This window comes from Zalophus californianus, chromosome X (genome assembly GCF_009762305.2).
Source record: "Zalophus californianus isolate mZalCal1 chromosome X, mZalCal1.pri.v2, whole genome shotgun sequence".
Lineage (NCBI taxonomy): Eukaryota > Metazoa > Chordata > Mammalia > Carnivora > Otariidae > Zalophus > Zalophus californianus.
The window spans coordinates 31441959-31463985 of NC_045612.1; the positions used below are offsets into that span (position 1 = coordinate 31441959).

General features: G+C 44.2%; 1 protein-coding gene across 6 annotated transcripts in view; it reads right to left on the bottom strand.

The window, feature by feature from the left end:
* The window catches only part of DOCK11 (dedicator of cytokinesis 11), a 182668-nt gene that overhangs the window by 133781 nt on the left and 26860 nt on the right, over window positions 1-22027 (bottom strand). For 5 of the 6 annotated variants that reach the window (XM_035725508.1, XM_035725510.1, XM_035725507.1 and 2 more), the window contains 3 exons: window positions 1669-1785; window positions 1498-1587; window positions 996-1078 (listed from right to left, as the gene is read on the bottom strand). In XM_035725508.1, coding sequence (XP_035581401.1) covers window positions 996-1078; window positions 1498-1587; window positions 1669-1785 — 290 coding nt within the window. Of the gene's footprint in view, window positions 1-995; window positions 1079-1497; window positions 1588-1668; window positions 1786-10677; window positions 10795-22027 lie in introns of those variants that run through there. The other variant, XM_035725511.1, reaches the window with a different exon arrangement.

Genomic DNA, 22027 nt, shown 5'->3' on the forward strand with positions numbered 1-22027 from the left:
GGGAGGGCAGAACTGCCAGAGAATGTGGGCCAGAGTTGTGAGAGGTGGCAGAAGCTTATCTTTCCTCAGAAGGGAAAGCAACACAGTGTAATTCTGGCTCTTCCATTGGTCTGCTGTATGAACTTGGACCGGTCATCCATCTTGGGATTCAAGTTTAAAGCATGTCTTTAGGACTCTTCTCTTCTAGTGAAGTGTTTTGAAAACTACAAGAGGCTACACAATGTCTTATTTCTCGAAAACATTTCCCAGATGATAGCCTATGAGGTTAGTAGGACTACAGATGGGGAAAGGGAGAACAGGGAGGCTCAGAGAGATTGAGTGACTGGCCCAAGGTCATCCAGCCAGTAAGTGGCAGAAATAAGATTTGAACCTCAACAAATAAGATTTGAACTGGCTCCCGGACCAGTGTGCTCGCAGCAGTTTGTCAACTCAACTGAAAGAGATGTGCTTTTGTCAAGGGATGTCTGGGGTCATCGAATTGAACCGAGTGCCTTCTAGCATTTTCTTTTTTTCTTTAAGATTTTATTTATTTGAGAGAGAGAGAGAAAGAGAGAACATGAGCAGGGGGAGGGGCAAAGGGAGAAGCAGACTCCCCGTCGAGCAGGGAGCCCGAGGTGGGGCTCGATCCCAGGACCCCGGGATCATGACCTGAGCTGAAGGCAGATGCTTAACTGCCTGAGCCACCCAGGCGCCCCCCTCCTAGCATTTTCATTGATACCACTGGAAAGTGCTCACTACATTATCTAGAACTAAAAGATTTTATGGTCAATATAGATGCATCAAAGCCAAAAAGCAAACTCCTACATTTTGGAAAGAATTTCAATGAGCAAAGTGAAAACATATTCAATTGTCCAAAATACATTTACCAAACAAGCCAGTTGCTTAAGGCCTTGCTTTATTATAAATTATCACTGAGAAGCTTCATAAGTGGTTAGAAAAAGGTAAAACATCGGGTAACTCTCCTCTCAAAGGTTTCCCTTGAATTCTACACTTACCATGGCAACATTCGAAAGTCTCCAGAGAAGTCTTCATACTTGTAGTTTACCACATGCCAATCTGTGCTATAGGTTTTAATACACTGAAAGAAAATAGGAATCTTTAATTTGAAACATCACACAAGTATACGTATATCCAGTTTTTTAAAGTCTGGTAAAGGAAGCTGACAGACTTTTAAAAATCATTTGGAAAATGTTGGTACTGGGATCATCCATTGGGGATTAACATGGTCTCCCTAAACCAACTGGCAGCAAAAAATCCCAATTCATACACACTTTGGAACACTCTAACTCCAAGTTCAGAGAGTAGTCAAATCCAAAAGAGAGAAACTAAGAACCCATGCTATTTGTCACAGTAGTTAAGCTGTCTCTTCTCTACCACATCATCTAGACTTGTCGCGGAGGTCCGCTAAGTTACAGTCATTTTATTTCCCGTCTACGCTAAAGGAAGAATATTTTTTTGAACATAATAACGTTCCCCGGTGGCCTTTGAGGGTCTTACCTCTTTGACAAACAAACTTTGGGCCCTTTTCTCAGCATCTTCTGGTACAGTGGACTGCACTGTTCTGCGCTGACGACTTATCACCGAGATCTAGAAGACAAGGAACAGTCTTGCCATAAGACTAGCCTGGAAAGTGAATGTTTTCCTTTAAAGCAGTGCTTGTGAACTCACAGAGATATCTTCCATTGGAAACATAAGCAGGTCTCTGAGGGGGTCGCTGTAAATCTGGGTTTTCCTTTGGGTGATGACATTCTCATAGTCCAGGGGCTCAACAATTTTGGTCTTTTCCTTAATAAGAGACAAAAACAAAGTTAATACGGTCAAACTCATAAGATATAAATTCCTGTCCGTGTGCGAAAGACACCTTATTTCACTAAGGAAAGGACTGTTGACGGCAGTGAGCACTTGGGACACTTTCACAAGAGAAACATCCTCCATAACTAGAAGCGCAGACGCCCAACGCATACAAATACACACACAGATCTCTCCGCTAAAGCCAAGAGTTCTAGAGAGTTAGCCCTGTGCCCTGCTTTGCCATGTACCTTCCAAAAATGTAAGGTAAAACAAAAAGTGGTCTATTTGGAAGCCTGTCAGTTGATTTTTAGAGAATTGGCTCTGTTCACTGGGTAACTGAAGATGAGAAAGTATCGACATTCGTGTGCCTGGTGCAGGCAGAGCCTGGGCAAACATGGGTGCTGGAGCTGCTCGATCCACTGGGCAGGGCGTGAAAGGGTGTGGTCCTAGGTGACGAAGTCAGGGGATCTCTGACAGACTGCGGGGTGACCTAGCCACTGAGAGTAGGGCCCCAGCCTGAGGCTAAGGTTACAAGGAGCAAGGTCGGCGTCTGAGAAATCCAGGATATGATTTATTAATAAGAGTAACAAGAGTGGGGGCGCCTGGGTGGCTCAGTTGGTTGGGCAACTGCCTTCGGCTCAGGTCATGATCCTGGAGTCCCGGGATCGAGTCCCACATCAGGCTCCCTGCTGAGCAGGGAGTCTGCTTCTCCCTCTGACCCTCTTCCCTCCCGTGCTCTCTCTCTCTCAAATAAATAAATAAAATCTTAAAAAAAAAAAAAAAGAGTAACAAGAGTGGGCATTTAGCAAGCCCTTTCTGTATGCTAGACACTGTGGCAAGTGCTTTCTCTAGATTTTCTCACTTAATACTCATAACCGTCCTAGGAAATAGGCTTGATCTGGGGCGCCTGACTGGCTCAGTCCATAGAGCGAGAATGAATGAATGAATGAATAGAAATAGGCTTAATCTTTGTCACCATTTGACAGATGAGGAAACTGCACTCAACTCAACACTAAGTAACTTGTCTGCCTTCGGAGCTAGAATTCAAACCTAGGTCTGTGACTACAAAGGCTCAGCCCTTTCCACCTCACGTATCATGTTCTCCCCCTCAGAAATACCCAAAGCTACGAATGTGCAAGACGTTGAACTTGGAAGAGGATCCCACCACCTACCTTCCTATCATTTTTTTCTTCACTGAACTTATCACCATGTGATATAACAGCTACTTTACCTCTCTTCCTCCCTGAGGGCGGAGATTTCCCTTTATTTGTTCACTGTTATAACTCCAGCACCTACAACAGCACTTGGCACATGGTGGGCATCCAATCATTAATTGCTGGATAAACTCTGAGATATTCAGATTCAACCAGAGCTATGTTCCAACACACTACTCCAGACCAAGGTGGGTGTGTATATTAATGCTTCCTAATAACAGTATTTTACTAAATCAAATGAAAATTACTTAAAATTTTTATTAAAAAAACAACATAAAGAACACTTAAAAGATACACTGAAACTTAGTATCATAATGGAATCAGAATTACATTTGCATACACAGTACTTGAGGCAGTCTCCGGTATAGCGTACCCACACAATCCTTTGCGAACAGGTTTTTTTAAGTTTTTATTTAAATTCCAGTTAGGTAACATACAGTGTAATATTAAGCTTCAGGTGTGCAACACTTCCATACCTGGTACTCAGCATAAGTGATGCCCCCCTAATCCCCATCCCCTTTCCCCCACCCCCCACCCACCTCCCCTCCGTGTGTTCTCTAGAGTTAAGAGTCTATGTCTTGGTTTGTGCGTCTCTCTCTTTTTTCCCCCTTGGCTCGACTGTTTTGTTTCTTAAATTCCACATGTGAGTGAAATCATATGGTATTTGTCTTTCTCTGACTTATTTCGCTTAGCATAATACTCTCTAGCTCCATCCATATGGTTGCAAATGGCAAGCTTTCATTCTTTTTGATGGCTGAGTAATATTCCATTGTGTACATAGACCCCCCATCTTCTTTATCCATTCATCTGTCGATGGACACTTAGCCTGCTTCCACGATTTGGCTATTGTAGATAATGCTGCTATAAACGAGAACAGTTTTTATACATGGTTCACAATTAAGTCACAGCTATATCCCAGTTCCATATCTGAAGAGCATCTCAGAGTTTGCTCTCTAAGATTACTTAGAAAGATTAAACCACTCTAACCAATAAACATCAGTATTCAACAAATCTAAAAGACCCTAAAAAAACAGTATGGAAGTTCTTCATGAAACTAAAAATGGAACTACCATATGATCCAGCAATCCCACTTCTGGGTATATAGCCAAAGAAAACAAAACCAGTCCCTCAAAGAGATATCTGCACTCCCATGTTGATAGCAATGTTATTCACAAAAGCCAAGATATAGAAAAAAAAATTAAGTGTCTCTCAACAGACGAATGGATAAAGAAAATGTGGTCTGTACGTATACTGAAATACTGTTCAACCATCAGAAAGAAGGACATCCTGCCATTTGCAACAACATGGATGAACCTGGAGGGCATTAAAGTGAAATAAGCCAGACAGAGAAAGACAAAAACCGCATGATATCATGGATAAAGATCTCTCTCTCTCTCTCTCTCTCTCTCTCTCTCTCACACACACACACACACACACACACACACACAGGAATATTAGCCATTAAAAAAAGAATGAAATCTTGCCACTTGCCACAACATGGATGCATCTAGGGTATATGATACTAAGTGAAATAAGTCACAGAAAGGCAAATACTATATGATTTCACTTACATGTGCAATCTAAAACACAAAAACAGGGACGCCTGGGTGGCTCAGGCGGTTGAGCGCCTGCCTTCGGCTCAGGTCATGATCCCAGGGTCCTGGGATCGAGCCCCACATCGGGCTCCCTGCTCGGTCGGGAGCCTGCTTCTCCCTCTGCCTCTGCCTGCCACTCCCCCTGCTTCTGCTCTCTCTCTCTGACAAATAAATAAAATCTTAAAATAAATAAATAACAAAACAAAAACAAACTCATAAATACAGAGAACAAACTGTGGTTGCCAGAGGGGAGGAAGGAGGAGGGTGGGTAAAATTGCTGAAGGGGAATAAGAGGTACAGACTTCCAGTTATAAAATAAGTCAAGGGCACGTAAATTACAGCACAGGGAATAGAGTCACTGCTGTGGTAATAACTTTGTCTCATAACAGATGGTAACTACACTTACCAAGGTGAGCATTTCCTAATGTATATAAATGTCAAAACACTATGTTGTACACCTGAAACTAATATGTTGTATGTCAACTATACTTCAATTAAACAAAAAAAAAAAAACAACCAAAAAACCTCCCACTGGGGGACAGGGCCAGAAAAGAGGACAAAGACTTGATAATTGTTGCAGCTGAAGACGGGGGATGAGTACCTGGATTTTCATGTACTCTTCTGACCAAAAAAAAAAAAATACTGTATGGTATCATTTATATGTGAAATCTAAAAAAAGTAGAGTGGTGCTTGCTGGGCTGGGAGATGAGGGAAATGCAGAGAGACTGGTCAAAAGGTACAAACGGCAGTTATAAGATGAGTAAGTTCCGGAGATCCAATGCACAACATGGTGACTGTAGTTACTGATTCTGTGTTGTGTACTTGAAATTTACTAAGACAACAGAGCTTAAGCATTCTCATCAAAAAAATAAAGCATGCGAGGTGATAAATGTATTCATTAACTTGACTGATAGCCATTTCACAATGTATACATATATTAAATTATCACAGTGTACACTTTAAATATGTACAATTTTCATTTTTCAATTATACCTCAATAAACCTTGCGGCGGGGGGGGGGGGAGAAGAGGAGAGCCTAAGACGATATACTTCATTTCAAGTCTTAAATTTGAATTTGTAGACCCATAAGATCAAATCCAGCTGATCATGCCCTATCATGTCTGTGAATACTAGTGCAAAATGAGTTGAAACAGAAGAAACAATTCCTATTTGGGGAACTCAGAGGTTTTCTGATAGTAGAATTTGGGTCCCTTGTCCTATATCTACCGTGGTTTCATGGAGCCAGGTACAAGGAAACTGACTGCCTCTTCCGGTCTAACATTCTGAGTCTCTGATCAATTGCTCAGAGAAGGGAATAAAGCCCCATCTGAGAAGGCAAGCCTTAGGCACTGAAAATAATTTCTAAGTCTTGCTTTTGGTGCCAACTATCCTCTCAATACGGATTGCAAAAACAGTCCTCAAATTTCAATGTTTAACCTGTTGAATTAGCATTTGTTAATCTCTCTGTACAATAATTTCAGAAGTACCTGCTCCAAGTAACTTTGAAAAAGAAAAAAAAAACTCTTCCTTCAGCTTCCTAATGTAGTTGTCAAATTAATCTGGAAAAAGCGTTAGGTCCAAATGAATCACTTGTTTAAACGCACAGTAGAATATAAGCCTTCGAAAAAACAAACCCTCAGCTCTCCCTGTTTTGAAGGCCCTATATTCATGTTCTAGAAAACAAGGTTTCACTTTTCATTTAAAGCTGACTAAACTAAGCATTCTGGGGGGCGCCTGGGTGGCTCAGTCGGTGAAGCTTCTGCCTTTGGCTCAGGTCATGATCCCAGGGTCCTGGGATCGAGCCCCACATCAGGCTCCCTGAGTCTGCTTCTTCCTCTCCCTCCACCCGCCGCTCCCCCTGCTCGTGCGTGCTCACTCTCTCTCTATCAAATAAATAAACATCTTTAAAAAAAATAACAAACTAAGCATTCTGGGTCTTCACTCCTACTTCCTTTCTCAGGGGTAGCTCGATTGTAGAAAAATTTGGGGTGGCTGTTCCGAGTCCCACAAAACGTACCCTAATGGCAGATCTAGGCCTGTGAATCAGGCTTCATCTGCTTCAGAAGAGAAAGAGGAAGGACTCACCCTCCCCCCACCCAGCCACCTCCAATCCCGGGCCTCACAGGCCTTAAAAGCACAGTTCAAACTGGACGTGGAGGAGAGACGCTACTTTAGGAATCAGCCCCCAAACAACCACACCCTAAGTTTCTCCTCCAGTAGAATTCAGTGGCAACTCTCTGGGCATCAGAGACAAGGAAAACCTTTGACGCTTAGAAATATCATGATTTCATGGTGGCTCTGCCCTGTGGTCTAGAACATATCCCTTGTCTAACTTTGCTATTCAGCTTTACCCCTGGATTATGAGACTCACAGGGTTTCCCTTAATAAAGCTTCCCTCACACACAAAAAGGGTCTCTCTCCCAGGTTCACAATTTTTCCTGCCTGCCACTTTGTGCCCTGACTGGCCAAGAGAAGGTGCTTTTTCCTAACTCAAGAAAACTGTGTGATAACAAACGGTACTTTATAAACATTCAAACAATAGCAAGGTCCCACTGGGTACCTCTGTACAGTTCTGTAGCAGCATTCAGTAAAAGGCAAAAGCTCTTCTACAATCTGGAGAGAAGCAAGCATATGTTTCTGCCTTCTCCTCGTAAGTAGTGACAGGAAAACCGTCAACCTAAATTTGGAAGCTACTCAGTTTTTTACCATAAAGAAAAAAAAAAAAAGCCCCAAACGGTTTGTCTTTGAACGTTCTTGTTCACGGATTCAGAAGCTCTCTTGAAATAACTTGCTAGTAACATCATTAATTTTTTATTTTATCGTTTCACTTGAAGATCACTTTGCAGTCTTCAGAAAACACTTTCAATATACACTCTACCTGCGTCTTACCACAACCTGCCAAATAGGCAAGGAAAACGCCATCATTTCGACTTCCTACATGAAGAAACAGGCTCAGAGGCTTGATGAAGCTCAGCTGTCCGCATCTAGTAGTAGAACCAGCGTTCAAATCCAGGTATTCCAACTCCTGATTCTCTTTTTAGCGGTGTTTTCCAAACTCAACTTATTCACGTACAATCTTCAAGACTTTGGCATACCTTCTGCACTCTCATATACTTCGTATTTTTCTTCCAATCAAATCTCTTCTTCATTGAAATATATTAATTGAAACAGTAAACTGTATATCACCCCCCCATAAAGGAATATAAATCAGTATTTTTCTAATCTCTAATGAAATAAATGTACTTTTTTCCTGCGTGTTTTTTTTAAGTAAACTCTACCTGCAACTTGGGGCTCGAACTCACAACCCCAAGATTAAGAGTCGCATGCTCCACCAACTAAGCCAGTCAGGTGCCCCGCCAATAAAACAAAATTTAAAATAGCAATCTTTGTACCACGGGCTTGGGACACAGAACACTCTTCCAGGCTTACTTAGAACCAAATATAAATAGACTCCCACGCTATAAACCCTAAAACCGTGAAGAAATGGAGAGGGAAGAAATGAGGGGAAAAAAAGAGATGGCTTTTTGATTTCTAACACAAAGGGCAGAGATTGAAAAAGGAAATTCATCAGCACAGATACAGTTACAGTCTACTTGGTCCAAAGAGAGGAAACGGTGGATCCTAACTGGAAATCACTGACAGCAACAAATACATAGATTTTATGATTTTGTGGTGGTTCCTTCACATCTGCTATACAAGAGGACTGATCTTCCATCATTTTAGCTGTATATGTATAATTATAAAACCATGCTTGTAATCCTAAAATATGTAAGTATGTATGCACATGTATATTTTCAACCATCCAAGCACTCATATTTTTTTAATTGAAGTGTAATTAACATACAACGTTCTATTAGTTTCAGGTGTACAACACAGTGATTCAACAATTCTATACATGGCTCAAGAGTTAGTCACCATCTGTCACCACACAATGTTACTACAATATTATGGACTATATTCCCTATGCTGTACCTTTGATCGCCAAGACTTATTTATTCCGTAACTGGAAGTGTGTACCTCTTACTCCCCTTTACCTGTTTCACCCATCCCCCCCACCTCCCCTCCGGCAACCATCAGTTTGTTCTCTGTAAACAAAACCACTCGTCTATTTAAAGGCTCACATTATGGGGCGCCTGGGTGGCTTAGTCGGTGAAGCTTCTGCCTTCGGCTCAGGTCATGATCCCAGGGTCCTGGGATCGAGCCCCGCATCTGCATTGGGCTCCCTGCTCGGCGGGAAGCCTGCTTCTCCCTCTCCCACTCCCCCTGCTTGTGTTCCCTCTCTCGCTGTGTCTCTCTCTGTCAAATAAATAAATAAAATCTTTAAAAACAAAAAAAGCCTATTTATATTATCATTAGAAACTTAACCAGGTAATTTCGACTGTACTTAAAAAGCAATAATGATCACATGATATTTCTCTGAAATCAGCCTGGCTTTTTTCTGCTTAGATATTACATCAAAGGTCATTAGTTTACTGGTAAATCTTTTACTTTAGAAACTAGTTCTCCTTAAGAATTCTAAGAATGTCTCGGGACGCCTGGGTGGCTCAGTCGGTTAAGCAGCTGCCTTCGGCCCAGGTCATGATCCCAGGGTCCTGGGATCGAGTCCTGCATCGGGTTCCCTGCTCAGCGGGGAGCCTGCTTCTCCCTCTCTCTCCCTCTGCTTGTGCTCTCTCTGTCAAATAAAATCTTAAGAAAAGAATTCTAAGAATGTCTCTTCTGCAAGTCTAAAGTGAACCCCGGCTTCACAGAATCCCTCCGGTAGCGCACGGCGAGGGAGACCACAAAGCAGGCGGCAAGGTTGGCAGCAGAGCAAGGGCTAATTCAAACACCTCTACCACCACAACCACCCCTCACTGCAGGGTAAGTTTCAGTGCAAGAGGGAGCATGGCAACGACTGGTTGAGGAAATAGAATGACTTAGCCCAAAAGTCAGAAGCCCATTTCCCCGGCATTATTATCAGACTACTGTTTCAATGGCATCAGACCATACTGTTGTTGAAAACAACAACAATCTTAGGAAAGAAGTAACATACGCCAAGAGAGGGGATCACATGCAGTGAGTCTCTCCTTCCTAGTGTTCCTCCCATCTCCCTCCCTCCGGCATGTCTCCAGACCCCCTCTCCAAGACACGCAGCTCCCCTTTGGTTTCAGACAGGTGTAGCAGAGTGTGGAGTGCGGGCTCCACAGAGAGTAACTTAAAATACCACCTGGCACTCAAAATGGCCACTGGGGGGTGTGCAACTTCCAGCAACGCTGAAAACAAAGTGAGTTTGCTCTGCGGCACCCCTCTCGAGTCCCTGCTGAGGGCCAGGCCCTGTGCCAGCACCTGGTGATGCAGAAATGAAAGCGAACCAGACCCTGCCCTTGACAAGTTCACTGTTTAATGGGGGAGGTAGATAGACCCAAGACGTTCAGGTGGATCCCAGACGCTATTGTAACTTCAACCCCACCTGGCATCCCTGCATCCGTCACACCCTCTGACAGCCACATCTTCCAACAAAGTGACCGTGCAAGTGTTTTTTGCACACTCAAGTGCACAAGCCTGTACATTCGCGTTCGTGTCAATCAGAAAAATTTCCCTGTATGGGTATATGTGGTCTCTGACCATTTCATCTTGTCTTCTACTTTTGTTGATAAACTGTAAGATCAGAGAGTAGGTAACTGTCAACAGTGGTGCATGAGGATGAAGAGAAGTGACAGATGCACCACCACCGTAGACTAGGGATTTCGAGAGGGCCCCACAAGGCACTGAACAAAAGAACCCTATCGATAATAAACGTGTTCATAAGGCTCGAATAAAGAGTATTTGACTTTCTTATGACCTTCTCTTTTCCAAATCCCATGATTACCTTTCCCCAGTTCATTTCTGCCCCTCTTTCCCAAAAGGAACTCCCAAGGACCGAAGAAGCTTTGAATTAATAGAATCTGACCACGATGCTGGGGGAGGGATGGCCATCTTCCCAGTTAGTACAACCCAACTTGGCAAAACAGACATGAACATATTTTCATAAAGATTGTTTTTCAGGGCAAATCTTGGCACAAAAAAACTCACATACAAATTACATTCAAGACACCAACCTTTCTTAAAGTAAACAGCTAAGGGAAAACGGTTCTACTTTTCATGAGACCATCGCGTCATGCTTATTCGTAATCCACACCTTGGCTCGTGTGATTCCTCCGACGGCCCAACCTCCAGCCTCTCTCTTCAGCCTACAGCTCTGACGGTCTTTACCAACCACTTGTGGCATTTACTCACATATAGCACACAACTGCTTTGTGGGTGCTTTGCATATTTGTCTCCTCAACAAGATCATAAACACCTGGGGCGGGAGGAACTGTGCCTTGTATGTTCTCTACCACTTACACTGAGCATGACCATATACCAAGTTTAGCCTTTTATATCCTGTTATCTCATTGGATTCTTTCCAAAACCCTGCAAGGGAGGGTCTTTTATTATGCCCATTTTACAGATGAGGAAACTGGGGCTCAGGCAGGTCCAGTGTCACACATTAGTGAGACAGGATACAAACCTATTATCCAATGGAGCCCAGAACAAGTCTTCTTTTTTTTAAGATTTTATTTATTTATTTGAGAGAGAGCACACAAGCAGGGGGAGAGGCAGAGGGGGAGGGAGAAGCAGCCTCCTCGCTTAGCAGGGAACCCATGTGGGGCTCGATCCCAGAACCTGCGATCATGACCTGAGCCCAAGGCAGACACTTCACCGACTGAGCCACCCAGGCGCCCCCAGAACCAGTCTTAACCATGACACACATAAACCTCTGTGCACCAAACTTAACAAAAACAAAACATTCCCCCACTACATGTCGCTTCCTCGGACAGACCTTGCATTTTAGGATTTGCCAAAGCTTACTCAAACTACCCTATCATTGTTAACAAAGTGAGATCGTGCCTTCTCATTGCCGATGATGCTGAGCATGACTGGCTTGGAGAGCTAGCAATGTAATTGGATAAGGAGTTTTGCATTTCTGAGCTGTTGCTTCCAATTTAGCATTTGCCATCAATAAGTAGGAATTAGCACCTCGGGTCTTTTACTTCGGAGAAAGGCTTTGGCATGTTCGACTTCAAGAGAGTAAGAATCAAATTACCAAAACAACAACAACAACAACAACAACAACAGTAAGACATTGTCAAGGGACCGTATGTAATTCATCTGAGTATCCTCCACAGAACCTAGGAGAGAGCCGTGAGAACAAAGCCAGAAGCTTCTGTGGTTCGTGAAGGATAAGCAGCTGAATAATACAAAGAGACTGATCTTACGTGTATGCCTTCCAAGCCAAAATGGCAGCACACAAGAAAAGCTACCACTTTCAGAATGAATTTTCGGATCTCAGCTTTAATTTAGGAACAACTTACTGTCAAGTGAGATTTTAAAGGTATTTAAATCCAACAGAGAAAACACTGAGAACAAATAAAACTCATTTTTTTCTCCTCTTTAGAGTTTGTGCATAGGGAGGAAACCTTTTTATTTTCTGTACTTTTTTTAAGACTTTATTTTTAAGTAAGCTCAACACACAACACAGGGCTCGAACTTACAACCCGAGATCAAGTGCCGCCCTGTGCTCTACCCGCTGAGCCAGCCAGGCGCCCCAGGGAGGAAACCTTTTTAAATGTCAAATTACTTCCCTTTTCCAAGTCTATTTAGCTATTCATGTAAACTCAAGAACTATTTTTAAAAACCTACGAAGAATTTATATTTTTTAATAACGAAATAAACAGGTCTGTATATATACTATATGATTAGTTCACTCCGTTAACAAGTGTTTTTCATTACAGCCAACTCAAATATTATGCAAATCATCTAGATTATCTGTAAATGAATAAACAGAATTTCGATGAACTCTGTCCCCCCCCCATAGCTTCATTTTAACCTCTAATTATAACTTGACTCAACTGGCTGGCTGACAGGTAGGAAAACTGATTTGAATTCAATCACTCCTGACTTTCTGTGTTCACTTTGTGCTAATAAGCATGTAAATGACTCAAAGAGAAGACAAAAAGGTAAAAATGAAGAGAAAGGCTTGAATAAATTGAGAGAATGGCAAAGTACCTGTTTAAAACTAAAAGAATATTTTGTTTCTGTTCTTTAGCAAACCATTGTTGACACAAAAAGAAAAAGAGTGCCTTCATTGTACATAATAGCTTTCTAACAAATCAAAGAGTTTAACAAGCCCACATAGACACACAAAATTATTGCAGAAAAATCATTAATGCAAGGAGAAATTAGACTACCCTCATTCTCTGCCCATCAAATAATATAACCTGCCTTGGATCTTGGTGCCCACTGCAAACTTAAAACAAAACAAAAAAGAAATATCCTTGACTTTTTCCTGAGTTTCATAAACAGAACTATAACATACCTTGTATGCTTAAGCAGAACAAAATGTCAAGTGCATTGATGTTCTGTAGGTATGTCGATTTAGCCAGCTACATTACTTATGTTCAAAAACAATACAAAAACCGGGCACCTGGGTGGCTCAGCCGTTAAGCTTCTGCCTTCGGCTAGGGTCGTGATCCCAGGGTCCTGGGATCGAGCCCCGCATCGGGCTCCCTGCTCAGCGGGGAGTCTGCTTCTCCCTCTCCCACTCCCCCTGCTTGTGTTCCCTCTCTTGCTGTGTCTCTCTGTCAAATAAATAAAATCTTAAAAAAAAAAAAACTAAAAATAATATATACAGGGGCACCTCGGTGGCTTAGTCAGTTAAGCATCGGACTCTTGGTTTCTGCTCAGGTTATGATCTCAGAGTCCTGAGATTGAGCCCCACTTGGGGCTCTGCACTCAGCAGGGAGTCTGCTTGAGATTCTCTCTCCCTCTGCCCCTCCCCCGTTCCAGTGTGTGCGCTTGCTCTAAAATAAATAAAATCTTAAAAAAAAAACAACAACAGGTCCTGTTTGTGTCATTCAACACAGCAAAGCAAGTCTATTTCGTTACAAAATCTCAGTCATCTATAAAGCAGCCACATATCATTTTTGACTCTGGATCTGGCCATTGGTCTACCCATCCCATTAATTTGCTCCTGATAATGGAGTAACGAAAATTGAGAGGCCCAATTCTGAAAAAACAACCTTGAAAGGGGGCAAAAATGCATCTTCCTTCAAATATTTTCATTTTCCGTAATCGGTCATATTGGATCCATCCATTAACTGAAATTCTCTCTGCCATTTTGAACCTACCAGTATTTTCTGTCTATACCACTTTATGAGATAATATCTTCTAAAAGCTATTTCAGGTAAATAAAAGGATAGCTCCTTTGATTTTTCTTAAGGTTACATCTTTAAAATGTCAGGAGATGCCCCATTGCTTGGCATGATGTTCCAGTACATGGTGACCCGATCCACGTTTATCCTATCTACCCACTTGGATAAAACGGGCACACCTTCTTTAACTAGGTTCTGCCTTTTGGTGAGGTGAGGAAGGAGTCTATAGATGGTTGCCAAAGCCCTAACGTCCTTAACATCCCCTGGGCAGACTGTCCTCAGTGTCCGGGCTACCATCACTCCCATGTTGCTTTAGCTGAGTGTAATCAAGCTCAGAACCTACTCTCCTATTAGTATGTTTCAGTCATGGGGCGCCTGGGTGGCTCAGCCGTTAAGCGTCTGCCTTCGGCTCAGGTCACGATCCCAGGGTCCTGGGATCAAGCCCCGCATCGGGCTCCCTGCTCGGCGGGCAGCCTGCTTCTCCCTCTCCCGCTCCCCCTGCTCGTGTTCCCTCTCTCGCTGTGTCTCTCTCTGTCAAATAAATAAATAAAATCTTTAAAAAAAAAAATGTTTCAGTTATTTCCCCAGCTCTTGAAATTCATCTCTCACTTTCCTGTCCACATTACCCAGCCTTATGGGATATCTCACTGCAGTATGGCTCCCAAAGCTTGGCCTCTCGCAACTCCTAGGAAAGGGTGTTAAGTCAACATCAGCATCCCTCAGGTAAACGTCCCTTTGATATTCAGCTTTTTTACACATCTTCCTCTAAAACAAACAAACAAACAAAACACCAGCCTGCCCTATATATAATCTTTGTTTCCTTCTTTAAACCAATGCCCTCCCTATGACAAACTCTGTCACCAGAGATATCATTTACAGTAAGAATCATAGGGGTTGACACCTATGAAAGGTTTTCTGAATGTCTTAAGTAAATAACCCTGAGGTGATAAAAAATATTCTAGAATTGATTGTGGTAATGGTCGCACATATCTGTGAATACACTAAAAGCCTTGGAATATACACTTTTTTTTTTTTGCCACCGCTGCTATTTTTTTGTAATTTTGTAGGTGTTTTTTTCCTATGTGTATTATGAATAGTTGTGAGCCATCATATGCATGGGATAGTTATTTCGTGTAAAATTTGTATCCCACGTTTTCACTTAACATTATTGCCTGAGCATTTTCCACATCACTTAAAATTATTGAAAAATACAATTTTCATAACTGCAAAATATTCAGTCCTGATATTTACTACATCACTCATGTAATTATTCAGCCATTGTTGGGCATTTACATTTTTAAAAAATTTGCTTATCGATAGTTCTTTTCCTTTTCTGTCACTTTTTTTTGAGTAGTTGACACACAATGATACGTTAGTTTCTGGTGTACAACATAGTGATTTGACAAGTTTATACATTATGTTATGCTCACTACAAGTGTAGCTCCCATCTGTCACCATATGATGCTATTACAACATCTTTGATTATATTCCCTATACTGTGCCATTTATTCCTGTGATTTATTCATTCCATAACTGGAAGCCTGTTATCTCCCACTCCCCTTCACCCATTTTGCCTGACCCCCATCCTGAAATACACACTTTAATGGGTGAGTTGTATGGTATGTGAATTACATCTCAACAAAGCCATTAAGAAAGCTAAAAGAGAGGGGTGCCTGGCTGGCTCAGTCGGTAGAGAGCATGCGGCTCTTGATCTCAGGGTTGTGAGTTCGAGCCCCATGTGGGGGGTGTGGAGCCTACTTAAAATAAAAAAAAAATAAAAAAATAAAAAGCTAAAAGAGGAAAAAATAACATACCCAGTTTCACTTCCTTATACCTAAAAAATCTCTCCAATATTTAGTAAGAGATGAGCTCCCAGTACACAAACATCATGTGGCTCCTCACTAGAATGGGTAGGCGTCAATGCCTGAGGATCCTATGCCCTAGTCATAGATTCCACTGACTGGCCTGTTACAAAAGTGAGGCTTGCTGCCCCGTCATTCCCTGAGGACTCTCCTGGAACTCTTTTTTGTTTTTTTTACATTTTATTTTTTTATTTGTCAGAGAAAGAGAGAGAAAGCACAAGCAGGGGGAGAGGCAGAGGGAGAAGCAGGCTCCCTGCTGAGCAAGGAGTCCAACCGGGGACCTGAGATCACGACCTGAGCCAAAGGCAGCCACCCAACCCACTGAGCCACCCAGGCGTCCCTCTTCTGGAACTCTTATTAACAGAAATACAAGACACACAGCTTAGTTCTACACCGTCACTGAGCATCAACCAGGGTCCAGACAGCGGGCTACAAAGCTCAGAAAACCGAGACAGGCAAGACAGGGGCCCTGTCTTTCAGGAACTCATGCGCTTTGGGGGCAAGACGGTCCCACACGGAGTTAAAATACGATGGGGTTAAGGGCCAGGATGGGTGCCACAGGGTGCTGTGGGGATCCAGGTAAGGGAGAGATGAGCTCCACTGGGGAGGGGAGCTCAGAGAGGAGGCGGTGTGGGCGCTCAGCCTCCAGCACTGAATAAAAATGCCCATGGCAGACAAAATGAATAAAGGCGCCACAGGCAGAGAAGAGAGGGTAAGTAATAGCACGGAGGAATAAAAGCCTGTGTTCAGCGAGTTGGGGGGACACAGAATGGGGAGCGATGGCAGAGGTGAGCTGGAAAGGCACGTTTTTGAAGGGCCCTGTATGCCAAGGCAATGAGCCGGACTGTTTCCTGGTGTAGGTGAGGGGGAGCCGGAAGAGCTTTGAAGGAGGGGAATGACACGAACAGATGTTTTACTCATATTTATGCACCGAAAGCCAGAAGGTCAGCACTAATGGAAATTAATCCATAAAATGACAGCATAGGCTGAAAATTTGCCCCATTGTCTACATTTTCCAGGAGCAATATGCTGAATTATGGAAAACTACTCATTAGAGTTGCGTACAAAACTACCGAGGAAAAATAAAGTGAGGGCTCTGTGTATGTGAAGAGACTTTCCTTTAAAGAGAGAGAGAAATGCTTACATCTTCCTCATGTGACAGAGGTGAAATCAGCCTGAACATTTCATTTTGAAGAAAAAAGAAATCAGCTGCCAATCTGCACTTATTTTGTTTCCAACACCTTTACAATGGCTAGTCTGATCCAAAATGGTTAAACTTCGGATGAAACATAAGTTGGATCACAGCATTCCTTTGTTTAAAGGCCTTCAATGGCTTCACCGTAGCCTGCTGTTCAGCAAGGCTGTTTAGCAAGTAGTCAAACTGTTTAGCAAGGCTTCTAAGATCTGGCCTCCACCCCCAGCCTCCAACCAGGGTGGGCGAGTGTCCTAATAGGCCCTATTACCCCACCTCTGTTAATCCTGCCCCTCTGCCAGTCCCCCCCCCCAACCCCACCCCAAGACTCCATGAAGCTGCCCATCTCTCTAGGCGAGGATGGCCACTCCCTCCTACCCAGTGCTACCCACCTCCTCAAACCTCCTCAAACCCAAAGCTAACACCTGTATTTCCTTCCCCACTAGTCCTATCTCAAGGTCCTAAGGGGCAGTGCCTGTCCATTTCCCCCCTTGTCTCTCTCCCCACTACAATTAAGCATCTGTGCTTCGTCTTTGTCTTAATTGCTGCTCTATCCCCGGCATCCCAAAAGTCTGTCTTGAATGGTTGAAGGAGCAAACCACAAATCCACTGGCCCTATCTCTCGGACCCTCAGCGTTAAGCTTTTCTGCGTCTTCCAAGTTTTCCAGATGACCCCGGATCGCAATCTGCAAACTGCTCACTGAAATACACACATCTGAGTTGCTGTCCAAAGGGAGCCCTGCTACTGAACACTTCAACAACATGAATCATCGCTCAGTACTTTCTCTTTTGGTAAATGCACAGCGTCGTAGATGAACCAGGCACTCCTACCTGGACATATACAGGGTCAGGAGGGAGAACATCGTTTTGGCTGGGCATTCGAGTTAAACCTAGAAGTGGATGACTCAAGTTGAAGGCCATTTGTGCTGGTAACAGTGTCCCCGCTGCCGAACTTCCTCCTAAACAACCTCTCTCTCTCCATCTCCCCAGCCCGTGAGCTCCCATTCATTACTCTGCGGAGCTGAGTGTGCCCACCGGTATATTTGCGGGCTTCCCCCACCCCAGAACTAATCCAAAGTGCACGCATGCCCTGTCACACGTGCCCAGAAGCACTAGCAAGAAGCACTCCCCCACCCTCTTAACTAAGTGCCCGCATTCTGCGGTGCCAGCCCTCGGCCCATGCAAATGCCACCAGTGAGCCTTTAGCCTTAGAACAGCCTTGTCGGGGCGCCTGGGTGGCTCAGTCGTTAGGTGTCTGCCTTCGGCTCGGGTCGTGATCCGGGGATCCTGGGACCGAGCCCCACATCGGGCTCCCTGCTCGGCGGGAAGCCTGCTTCTCCCTCTCCCACTCCCCCTGCTTGTGTTCCCTCTCTCGCTGTGTCTCTCTCTCTCTCTGTCAAATAAATAAACAAAATCTTTAAAAAAAAAAAAAAAAAGCAACTGCCTTGTCCCCACAGACCTCTACCTACAGCAGGTGGCAGAACCACGGTCATGACAAAACTAGGTCCTTCCCAGGAAAGACTCTCTCGACCTTCTCCCCCAGTACATTCTTCAACTAGGCTAGCATAACCCTTGCCCATCCTCTCCATACGACAGCGCATTCCTGTCTTGCTTTCATTTTCGATTCAGCCTGGACCCCATGGCCAACAGCCCCCTCACTAACCCCTTGTCATTCCGGAAAAAAAACTGTCCAGGGCCACTCCCCAGCCCCGGATCAAACGCCCTGCTTCTTTTTTCTTTGCTGCTGCTGGAGAAAATCCTGACTGGGAGCTTAGGGACTTCATTTATAAGGATACAAATTCTCGGCTCAGCCGGGCTCTCAGCCCCACCCTCAAGGCTTTCACTTACTCCCTGTTGAGTTCCCTCCGACCTACACAAGAACAGGCAGGACACTTGAGGCTTCACAAAGGGAAATCCCCTCTCTCACACAGGGGCGTCTTGAGTGATTTGCATAGCCTGATGCAAGGGCTCTAGGACTGAAACAGATGTCCCCATGCTGATGCTAATCCGCATCTAACTCTACAGCATTCCACATTTAATTGGCAGCCAACCCCTACTTGGGTGCCGCTTTCTCCTTTCCTAAACAGCCTCCTAATCTGGGGTCTTAAGTGATCCTTGGACAGGACGGGAAACTCTGAAATTATATGGAAAACGCTAGATCCTTTTTTCTAGGAAAAAAAGGCTCCAAGCACTTTCCACAGTCTCAAAGCTTTGAGTGTGTAACCCAAGAAAGGTGAAGATACACTGCCTTCCTAACTTCATATAAACAGGCTGCATGCGTGTTATAGAAGATTTGTTGGTTTGTGTCATTCTAAAGCAATGCATGTTCACTGAAGAATTTTTAATCCAAAAATAGAAAACAGAAAATAAAAGACCACCCACAGATGGCCACTGTCACTATTTTGATGCTCCTCTACCTCTTTTCTGTATTTTTCTCCTTCCAAATTGGAATCCCACTCCTCTTGATTTCTGATAGCTACAGTTTTCCAAATCACATAAGAGAAATCCCAGAGTATAGAGAATTGGGAAACAGTGTTCAAGAATCTCTTTCATTTCCAGGACACATCCACCCATAAGCCGTTTACTGAGCACCTGCTATGTGCACAACATACTGCCCCAAAAGTCAGAGGTAAAGCCTGATCCCAGGTTCTCACACAAGGTGTTAAAAATTCTAGGGATTTCAATAGGCAATGTGAAGCTCCAGCCTTAAAGAGGGAACCCTTTATTGATTTTTATTTATTTATTTAGAGATGGGGTGCAGAGGGAGAGAGAGAATCTTAAGCAGGCTCCACACCCAGCACGGGGCTCCATCTCACAACCCTGAGATCATGACCTGAGCCAGAATCAAGTCAGACGCTTAACCGACTGAGCCATCCACGTGCCCCCAGAGAGCGAACCTTTTAAAATGACAGGACCTGTATCAATGGGGGGGGGGGGGGGGAGGCAGGCGGCAACAATGATAACAATGATGTAATTATAGAATTGATGAAATGCAACTAAACCATTCGAAGTCAGGGTTTTTTTTAAAACGACACTTTTCCCTTATGACCAAAATGCGGACTCTCATCTAATGATAAAAAGACATCCACGATGAAAATCAATACGTGTGAGGTGGGGGGCGGCAGAGTAAAGGCCGGGATCATCTCACATGACTCAGGAACTCATTCCCTGTGTGTTGAGCAGGTAGGGAGTGTGGCCTCCTATGCTGGTGACTTTTCAAAGGCCCGCGCTGTTGGCATTTGTCATTCTGCTGTGTTTAAGGGGAAGATCGGTGTAATTACTTCCCCACCGCTGCTTACCTACTTCCCAACAAGATAATTCTGGCAAAACAGGATTACTGCTTTTCTCCTTTAATCTATAGGGAGAGGATGGGCCCCCTGAAAGGATTCTTGCCATTAAAGTCTATTCTCTCCAATGCCGTTTTCATCCCGCATTTAAATAACATCCCATTTTTGCACCAGGAAAGCGAATCAATCTCTTGGCAGAATTCAAAGCGGCATCCGGTGAAATGCTTAAAAGCTTTCTGTCTCCGTCACCCCCTCCCCCTTGCTAAGCCACCAGGCCTTTTCCTCTTTCCTGCGACCAGACCATCGTAAGCTTCAATCCAGGTCCAGGCCAGTGAGTTCCCTAGAACTCTGGAACACACTGGCTTTGCACGGTGGAAGCCGAAGCCTGGGGCCAGGTCAAAGGCTTGATCCTGTTCCCTTGTAAACACAACCTGGGAGCAGCCACTTTCCAGCCGTCTGCAAGGTGGTCATCGAGCAAACAGGCAGAGGAAGCCTCTGGCAAAGCCTCAGCATCTTCCAATCCCTCGGGGACCAGAGGCCAGAGTCCCCCCTTTGGAAGGCCCCGGGAGCAGTCGGCGGACAGAACCGCTGCGAGCAGGAGATTAGAACCCTCACCGGTTCTTGTCTAAGGAGGCCTTGAACGGACGGCTAACCGTGACGCCGCTCTGGGGCTCGGTGTGGAGCGGGAGGGAAGAGCAAGGACTTTGAAGCCCTTTCTGTATGCTTTTCATAAAACTGTGGCCGGCAGCCAGACCTGCTGACCCGAGGCCCCCATGGCCTGGGAGCGATGCCTTCCTCTACCGGGAGGCCTTTTTCATGTCTTTTCCGTTTGTGGATTGCTTGAGGCCCTGAGATTTCGCCGGGGAAGCACTAGAGGTGTTACCGAACCCACCTGTACAGGAAGTGGCAGAAAGTGACTGTCATCTGTGCTGACAAGGAGAGAGTAAATACGGGCAAAGGAAAACATGAAAAATATAAGTAATCTGAGCGGGGGAATTACGGGCGATTTTTTTTTTCTTCTTTTTTCTTTTCTGTGTCCCCCCACCACCACCACCACCATTTCTCCAGCACAAACAAGTATGCTGTTATAATCCAAAAGCATATACTCAATTTTATACGTTGTTGTTGTTGGTTTTTTCCACTACGGTGACATAGACCTGACCCGATATTGACCACTTTAACCATCTTAAGGTGTACACTTCGGTGGTACCAAGCACATTCACGTTGTTATGCAAACATCACCACCGTTCATCTCTGAGTTTCTTCTTCTTTTTTTTTTAAGATTTTATTTATTTATTTGACAGAGAGAGACACAGTGAGAGAGGGAACACGAGCAGGGGATGTGGGAGAGGGAGAAGCAGGTTTCCCGCCGAGCAGGGAGCCTGATGCGGGGCTCGATCCCAGGACCCTGGGATCACAACCCCAGCCGAAGGCAGACGCTTAACGACTGAGCCACCCAGGCGCCCCTCCCTGAGTTTTTTTTCAGCGTCCCAAATGGAAACTCTGCACGCATTTAACAGGAACCCCTCCTTCCCACCCCCACCCCCCCCCACCGCTGGTAACCGCTAATCTGCCTTCTGTCTCTTGTACCTGTTCAAGGTACTCCCTATACACAGAACCACACACCACTTGCCCTTTTGCGTCTGGCTTATTTCACTTAGCATGACGCTTTCAAGACTCATCTGTGTTGTAGCAGGTGTCCGAACTGCATTCCTTTAAAGGCTGAATAATATTCCATTGTACATATATACCAGGTTTTGGGTATCTGCGGAAGGACATCTGGGTTGTTTCTGTCTTTTGGCTATTGTGAAGAGCGCTGCTGGGAACACGGGCATGCAAGTACCTGTATGAGTTCCTGCTTTCGTTTCTTTTGG